This window comes from Neophocaena asiaeorientalis, unplaced genomic scaffold (genome assembly GCF_003031525.2).
Source record: "Neophocaena asiaeorientalis asiaeorientalis breed wild unplaced genomic scaffold, Neophocaena_asiaeorientalis_V1.1 scaffold927, whole genome shotgun sequence".
NCBI classification, from domain to species: domain Eukaryota; kingdom Metazoa; phylum Chordata; class Mammalia; order Artiodactyla; family Phocoenidae; genus Neophocaena; species Neophocaena asiaeorientalis.
Window position 1 is genome coordinate 217299 of NW_020174785.1, and position 8337 is coordinate 225635.

Below are 8337 nucleotides of genomic sequence, written 5' to 3' on the forward strand. Positions count from 1 at the left end.
CATTAATCAGTTTGCCATGTCTTCCCTGTTCCCAAGGGTTCAAGAGCCGTCTGTTTTTCTCCCCACCCCCCAGGAGCCATTTTACAAACATGGCACCACACGCCTGACATTGTGGTGATCGGCCAACATACATATTCTCTGGGTGTAGACAACAGTCAGCTGTAGCAGTTGTTCCAGTGGACCTTGAACTCACGTTAACTCCCCGTTTTATTTACTAACCAAATGACAGAATAGGGAAATGTATCTCAAAGGTGACATATTTATAACACGCCCAACCTTGGTTTTTAAAGTGCACCAAATCCCGACGTTATTCTTATAGTAAATCTGGAGGCTGTAACCGTGACTAGACAAATTACTGACACCTTCTAGATGATTTTTAAAATCAGGAACTGTCATCTTGCGTTACGTTAGGTTCGTAGGTCCATGAAAGCAGTTGAGAAAGAAGTGCTCACAGAAGGAAGCCCCACAGTACCCTGAAATGGACTTTGTGTGGACACAATAGAGGCTCGGATAATTGGATGGATGAGAATCCATTTTCAGGGGCCATCCACATACTTGAGAGGACAAGAATTGATCCTTTTGTCATTGAACACTTACCGTCTGCAAAGTTGTGCAGATTTCATTCCTTTACCCTTTGGCCTTTTAGGTTGAGGATGGGGTGGGTGGGAGGGCAGGGAAGTCACCCAGCATCCTCTCCAGGCAGGGATGTGACGGGAATGGGTGGGCGAGGGGAGCAGACCCGGTGGACTGGCTTCCTGAAGTAACTGGGAAGTGGTAGTCAGAAGCCTTGGTCTAGGGTGAAACTGAACGTTTTGTACTTTTAATGACCACCAAACGACCGCCTGCTACCGTGCCACAACTAGAAAAGCTGAAAACGCATGTTGTGTTGGCTACCAGGTCAGAAGCCCTTTCTCTACGGTGCGAGAGGCAGAACGTGCTGCACGTGTTGTGTGCGACGTTCAGAAAAGCCCTGTGTCAGGACAGAGTGGCTCTGGGATAGGATCTGCCCGGGCTAAGTTCAGGGGCACGTAATGTTTCGTTTGATCATCTCTGTGCAGCCCTCCTGATCCCGGGTGTCATCTAAACCGGGTTACCTGTGACCAGCAAAAGCCAAAGGAGAGTTGGCGGGGGTTTTCCTAAACGCAGCGTACCGGCGAAGTCGCTAATAACACGGAACTGTTACCTGGTCCGTTTGTAAGGGAAAAACCACTTTCCGATTTTCTGTGAAATCCTCTGAAAGCCCACTTTTCAGTGACTCGTGAGCCCCTCCCTGTCGCAGCTGTGCAGGTGTTTATCCCCCACGTGGGGCGGTGCCTCCAGGTGCGCAGGCGCGACTGCTGCGCGAGCCTCCCTTTCATCAGCGAAGGCTTCGTTCCGTGTGTTGAATGTTCTCATACGTGGAGTGACTAACGTCCTGGTATGTTGCACTTAGCCATTAACAGACCAGAAATAACCTGCACTTTTTCCCATTTGAGTTGCTGTTCACTGTTTATACTGTACATTATACCACTCAGGGAAAGCACATAGTGAGAAAAATGCTACCTAGTAATAATACTCACTTCTTCCCTAAGTATTCTTATTTTGAGCCACTTGGGCAGGAGGGGAAAAATGAAGATTAGCAAGAAATCCACGAGAGAATACATATAAAGCAGAAACAAGATTATTAGATACAAATTGGATCTTCTCTAATGAGGTTTATAGTAAAAATCAAAAAAACAAACAAGAAAAACCAGATGTTGCAGTGTTATATTTCTTGTATGTGTACATGAGTAAATCGGAAGCCAAAACTTTTTATTGAGATACTGAGGTTTATATAGGCCCCTCTTAGAATGTTGGATGTACTTCAGGAATCTTCTGAAAGAGGAAGCTTGTTTATTAAGTGAAGAATGATGTGTCTTTTGAAGCAGGCATAGCAAGAAAATCAGGCTACCATCTTGGAATAAATACCTAAAATTTGACACATTTCCAACTGCATTCCAACCGGCTAAGTCTTATAAAGGACTGTCAGTTAGACATCAGCACCTTAGGGTCACGGGCGCTGCCCCCTGATTTTCTAAAACGGAAATCTTTGTTATAAAATGATTAGTCAGGGGCTTCCCTGGTGGCGCAGTGGTTGAGAGTCCGCCTGCCGATGCAGGGGACACGGGTTCGTGCCCCGGTCCGGAAAGATCCCACGTGCCGCGGAGCGGCTGGGCCCGTGAGCCATGGCCGCTGAGCCTGCGCGTCCGGAGCCTGTGCTCCACAACGGGAGAGGCCACAACAGTGAGAGGCCTGCGTACCGCAAAAAAAAAAAAAAAAAAAAAAAAGATTAGTCAGAGAGCTTCCCTGGGGCAAACATGTCCTGGACAAAGGCAGGAAGGGAAGTAGTGTCCTACTGGTATGTATCCAGTGTTTCATCTCACGATTGATGACGCCCTTTCCCAGATAACAGCAATAGGTCAAGGCAAACGGATCTGGAAGTTTGGGGAGGTTAAAAGGTTTTGTATTTCATGAACTTAGAAATGCTAAGGGGGTAAAAAATTGTTCCCTAGGAGATACACCTCACCTAAGTCTATGTCATTCACTAAGATTAAAGAGAGCCCCAAAGAGGAGGTAAAAATGCCACCTTCATTTTTTTCTCTATTCTTTTATTTCTAACAAGGGGAAAGAAGGGGAAGCGTAGAGCTTCTCTCTCCTCGTGAAGTCAGTGCTTAACTGTGGCTCACTTGGTGCAGCCCACGAATCAGGGTATTTGCTGTCTTTTAGGAACCTGTCAGCGTTGTCATCTATAAGCCGTTTTCTTAGACTTGTTAATCTCTTAGAGGATAAGTAGTAACGAAATATTTTGCTCTTCTGCACACTGTCGATATTTTATGCAGAGGTCTGATGTGGTAACTATCTCATCAGCAGGAATGTAGTACTCCAGCTTCTTCCTAAGTACACTGTGTGAAGGTTTGAAATAGTTTTGGACCAAATAATCATAAGGTTAGAAAACCACAAGGTAAGCTCATTCCCGTTGCCCAAAGTTCCACTTACTGGATTTATTGCAAAAAGGTACTAAAGTTCATGAATTTGACATCGACATTGTTAACATGCTTTAAGTATTTCCAGCCTGTTTACTTCTTAGGCAATAAAGCCTGCATTCCTAGAAGTGCCTATTTTATCTTGACAAGTAAGTGTTCGCACACACATGAAAGAGGCTGGAGGCAGCTGTGGAAAGCTGTTCTAAAGGGTGTGCCCTTTGAAATCTGTCACTCATCTGGATACACACTCTCTGGGTTTAAGTACACATTGGCGGGGAATATGAGATGACCCTGGGCTTTTCATACTGAAGAAAGAAAAAATAATAATGCCTACAGCTGGGACTCAAAAACACCAAGTGGTGGGGCTTTCCATAGTGGTGTTCACTGAATTTCCCTTCTGCTTGGTTTTACGACCCTGCACTGTAGGTGTGATAAAGTGGTGAACAGATTCGGTGACTCCATTTTCAACACTCTCTGGTTCTGCCATGTTCATTGCTAAGCCATGGATTAGTTCATCGTGTGGATGCCTAGAAACTCTTGGGCGAGTCGTGTTCTAGAACGATAAAAATAACCAGTGAAGAACTTGGCATTGGTAGAATAGTAGTTTGAAAGTATGTGGTTTTAAGGCGGGAAAGGCTTGGCAGGTAAGATCTCTCTGGTAGTATGAAACCACAGCGGTTTTCCTTCTCTCCAAAAGCTCTAAATGGAATCCACTGTGTCTTCTGGTAGTTTGTTTTTTTGTATGACGTAAGTACCTGTATTTTTACCATAAAGCTAGGATTCAGAAATACCATGAGACAGAACCATCCCTTAGGTGGGTCTCTGTATGGTACTCTAGTACAGAAATATTTAGAATCCATTTCTTCTTTGAATGACATCAAAAGAGAGTGATATTGGGGCTTCCCTGGTGGCACAGTGGTTGAGGGCCCGCCTGCCGATGCAGGGGACACGGGTTCGTGCCCCGGTCCGGGAAGATCCCACGTGCCGCGGAGCAACTAAGCCCGTGAGCCATGGCCGCTGAGCCTGCGCGTCCGGCGCCCGGAGCCTGTACAGCTCCGCAACGGGAGAGGCCACAACAGTGAGAGGCCCGCGTACGGAAAAAAAAAAAAAAGAGAGAGAGAGAGTGATATTAAAATGAGTTGGGTTCAGACTTACTCTAAATAGAGACTTTGGTAAGAGAGAAGGAGGGATTTTCAAATGTGGTCCAAGAAGATAGTCTCTAGCCACGCAGGAAGCCAGCGCTGTCTAATCTTACAAATTCTGACTTCCTGCCAAATGGCATTTAGGACCCACTGATAATTTCATTTCCTGGCACTTACTGTTACCGGAGATTTATTTGGTTTCTCTACACAGCTCTAAACAAGAAAGTAAATCTTCGCTGAGTGCACAGTTTCAATATGGAAGAGCTAATAAGACAAGGATTTTTATGTGACATGTGAAAGGCCAGCAAGAATGAATTAAGGAGAGTGATTTTCAACATTCTATCCCTGTGACAGGCGCCCTTTCCGGTGTACACGGGGGCTGGCTAAAGACAGTTTAAAAGCTGCCTTAAGTAAACAGTGCGTAGTTCAAGGAGATGGACCCTGGTGTCATCATGTCTCCACTTTTCCTTTCTAACCCAGTTATGTAAGGGAACACCCCAGTTCTCTTTTGGGGGAAAAGTGCCGGTAAGAACCGTTCTCTAGTCACAGTAAATCTCTGAACTGGGACATGACTGTCCCAAGCACCTGTCTTCGCACAAGACTGTCACTGCTTGGCTTCAGTCGTCAGGTGTCTGGAGAGCCGGTGGGCCTGGGGCGCTGCTCACCTGCCCTTGTCGGAGGCTGGTCTGAGTGCGAGTCCCCTGCCTTAGCCCAGCCCCGGCGGTGCTCAGACACAGGGTGTGGTTTCCTTAGCTCGCTCTGCTGTTTGGTTGCCTACAGCAACAGGATCCAAACAACTTGGACATGTGTTTGTATTCAAAAAAAACTGGGAATGGGACCCAAAGTGGGAGTCTGGGGCTGGCCAGTTAGTGGAAGAGCTGCGGTGAGTACCGGGCGACTGCTCGTTTCTTTTCCCTCCTTCTTTCTCTCAACTACTGCTGGGGTGTTCACTTGCACAATAACGTCTGTGGGTAGTTGGAGAAATAGCCTCTGTTTTCCTGTTTCCTGGGCGGATTAAATAATTGCTGTCTATTCACCCGTGTAAGCTTCTTTCTCAGGGGGAGAGGACGAAATTAGCGTCTGCTTACAGAAGTTGGGAGCTAATAGAAACTCACATTTGGTACCTCTTTGGTGGCAGGATTAACAGAGTGCTCTTTAGTGCCTGTGATTCCGGGGGCGGGAGTGGGGTGGGGTGGGGTGGGAGGGAGTAGTTATATGAAGGCAATGGAAGGGGTTCTTGGCTAACCATTTCCCCCAAAATTATACCTGAAAATTGCAAATGTCCTAAGTCGTATAGTTCATTGACTGTATTGACCCTTAGTTGCTTAAACAAAGGGGGATTTGATTTTGGCGCATCACAAAACCGAACGTCACCGTGACAGGTAGTTCACAAAACTGGCTGGTATGCGTCGAGAGTGCCTTTTAAATAAGTCCTCTCTTGCCTGATCGCTTGGGCCTCAAAAGTCAGTAAACTATCTGGGAAATAATTCTTTAGGATCTTTTCAGGGATTAAAAAGTGCCCTGGCAGACTTAAAAGCGGCCATTTAAAATAAATTAATAAGCATTGCTTACGTGCCTAGCGTGGTCCAGAGTCAGCAGTAAGTTTCTGTTCAGATGAACTGCATTTTGCAGGTAGGAGGACAGCTGGGCGTCCGGAGGATGCTCTCCCCGCTGAGAAAGTTGTAGGCGGGGGTTCCTGGTTGGGTCTCTAGTGAGGGCCTGGGCACCTCCCTCCCTGCCAGCTGGGCTGCCCGCCTGCAGACTCAGCCCAGAGAGCCGTCTGTGTCCTTGTCCTTTGGTGTAGGCTCGGCCTCCGCTCTCCTGCCTGCCCCGTCCCAGCCCTGCCCTCACTCACCCCACCACTTGGGGCCCCGTGCCCGCCAGAACCCCTGTCTCCCTCCCCCAGTGTCCTCTGTGAGGCAGCCCAGCAGGACTCTCTCTCCCGGGGCCCCAGGGACTCACCGCGGGGCGCTTTCGTCGCAGGAGTCACGGTGAAGCGCCTGTCGCCTGGGTCCCGTGGTGGCCTCCCCAGAGCCCCTCGGGCCACGCTCCAGCCTTCCCGTTGGTCATTTGTCCCACCTGCTCGTCCCCCGCAGGTCCCTCCAGCTACAAGGTGGGCACCATGGCTGAGAAATTCGACTGCCACTACTGCAGGGACAACCTGCAGGGAAAGAAGTACGTGCAGAAGGACGGCCACCACTGCTGCCTCAAGTGCTTCGACAAGTTCTGCGCCAACACGTGCGTGGAGTGCCGCAAGCCCATCGGCGCCGACTCCAAGGTAGCGGCCGTGGGGGCGGGCGGGGCTGAGGGTGGACCTGGACGGGGCACCGGCCCTTCCGCTCGGGCTCTGGTGTGAGGGACCATGTCGTCTTGACGGGACGCCCCGCTTACGGCGTCCGGCCCCCTGCTTGGTTCCCAGGAGGTGCACTACAAGAACCGCTACTGGCACGACACCTGCTTCCGCTGCGCCAAGTGCCTCCGCTCCTTGGCCAATGAGACCTTCGTGGCCAAGGACAACAAGATCCTGTGCAACAAGTGCACCACTCGGGAGGACTCCCCCAAGTGCAAGGGCTGCTTCAAGCCGATCGTGGCAGGTACCGGCCGCACTCAGCCCCGGGGCAGCCAGGGAGGAGGCCCTGGGGGCAGACGTGGCGTGGGGTTGCTTGCGGTGATGGGGCTGGTGCTGCTGGGAGCCGCGGCTGGAGTTCAGCGTATATATGCACGCATATATATACACGTATATATGTGTACACATATATGCTCGCACACACGCACACACGGCAACTAAAGAACACTGGAGAGAACTGTCTGTGGCAAGAGAAGGAAGTGAAAAGTATGTAGCGCTTTCTCACTTGGGATAGTAAGTGATCGAAGCATGCTTCTTCCTCAGGGTGTAATTCCGGGTCACGTAGTCCCCCGTTGAATCTCGGAGTCCACAAAGGCCATGGGGGTGGGGGGGCAGGGATTCAGGCATCTGACCCTAAATCACTACAGCCGGGGTCCCCTCCCTGACAGAGTCTGGGTTGGCATGACCACAGGAGGACGCGGTAGAGAAGCCCCTGCGGGTAGGTGACTGGAAGCGTGAGGCCAAGAACTGCAGGGCCTGCATTTCCTCCCCTCTGGAGGGCCCAGGACGGCGCCAGCGGATGCAGCCCCCTGCAGAGCACTGTCAGTGGGGCTACCCCGTCTCTTCCCCCCCGCAGGAGATCAGAACGTGGAGTACAAGGGCACCGTCTGGCACAAAGACTGCTTCACCTGCAGCAACTGCAAGCAAGTCATCGGGACGGGAAGCTTCTTCCCTAAAGGGGAGGACTTCTACTGCGTGACTTGCCACGAGGCCAAGTTTGCCAAGCACTGCGTGAAGTGCAACAAGGTACGTGTCAAGGGAGTTCTGCGCTGACCGTTGCTTCTAGAGGCGTTTGACAGTTTGCAGAGCACTTGCACACACACTATCCCATTCCATCCTCACGACAGCCCTGTGACGTAGGAATTATTATTCTCGTTTTACAGATGATGAGACTGTGGTAGTAGAAAGCCGCGCCCAGGCCAAGGCAGGCTGTCCGTGGGCACACCGGCCCTGGAGGCCGGCCTCAAGCCTCCTCCCCCCAGTTGCTGTGTAGTAACCTCGCACAGGGGCCTGCCTTCTCTGAACCTCAGTGTCTTCATCTGTAACTGGGGGATAATAATAGCGCCTGCCTCCCATGGCCGTTGTGGCGATTCAATGAGATATTGTAGACCAGAGCGCCCAGCACAGTGCCTGGCACGTAGTAGGCACTCAACAAAATGGTTGTTGAATCTGAATCCGGTGCTACACTCCCTGGTCTAGGCCATCACATCTGGAGGAATCACTTACCAGGATCAGCCCTGGCATGCCGAGTGCTTTGTGTGTGTTACCTGCTCTAAGAAGCTGGCTGGGCAGCGTTTCACCGCTGTGGAGGACCAGTATTACTGCGTGGATTGCTACAAGAACTTTGTGGCCAAGAAGTGTGCTGGATGCAAGAACCCCATCACTGGTAGGCTAAAGAGTCCTTGCTAAGTCTGCCAGGCTAGGTTTTGCGCATGGTAACCATCTCTCATTTTCCTACGTCGTCGGTTTCATCCACAAAGGCCCCAAAGAATGCCCTCTCCCCCTGCCACTGTGGTCCCGAAGGCCCCCAAATAGTTTGGATTCTCCCCCAGGCCAGGTCAGCCTG

The 8337-nt window shown here is 50.4% G+C and overlaps 1 protein-coding gene across 4 annotated transcripts in view; it reads left to right on the plus strand.

Annotated features, from left to right (window-relative positions):
• FHL1 (four and a half LIM domains 1) overlaps positions 1–8337 on the plus strand; it is a 59091-nt gene that overhangs the window by 48483 nt on the left and 2271 nt on the right. For all 4 annotated transcript variants that reach the window (XM_024760099.1, XM_024760101.1, XM_024760100.1 and 1 more), the window contains 4 exons: positions 6241–6422; positions 6564–6738; positions 7348–7517; positions 7971–8157. In XM_024760099.1, coding sequence (XP_024615867.1) covers positions 6267–6422; positions 6564–6738; positions 7348–7517; positions 7971–8157 — 688 coding nt within the window. In that variant the 5' untranslated portion in view covers positions 6241–6266. The remainder of the gene's footprint in view (positions 1–6240; positions 6423–6563; positions 6739–7347; positions 7518–7970; positions 8158–8337) is intronic.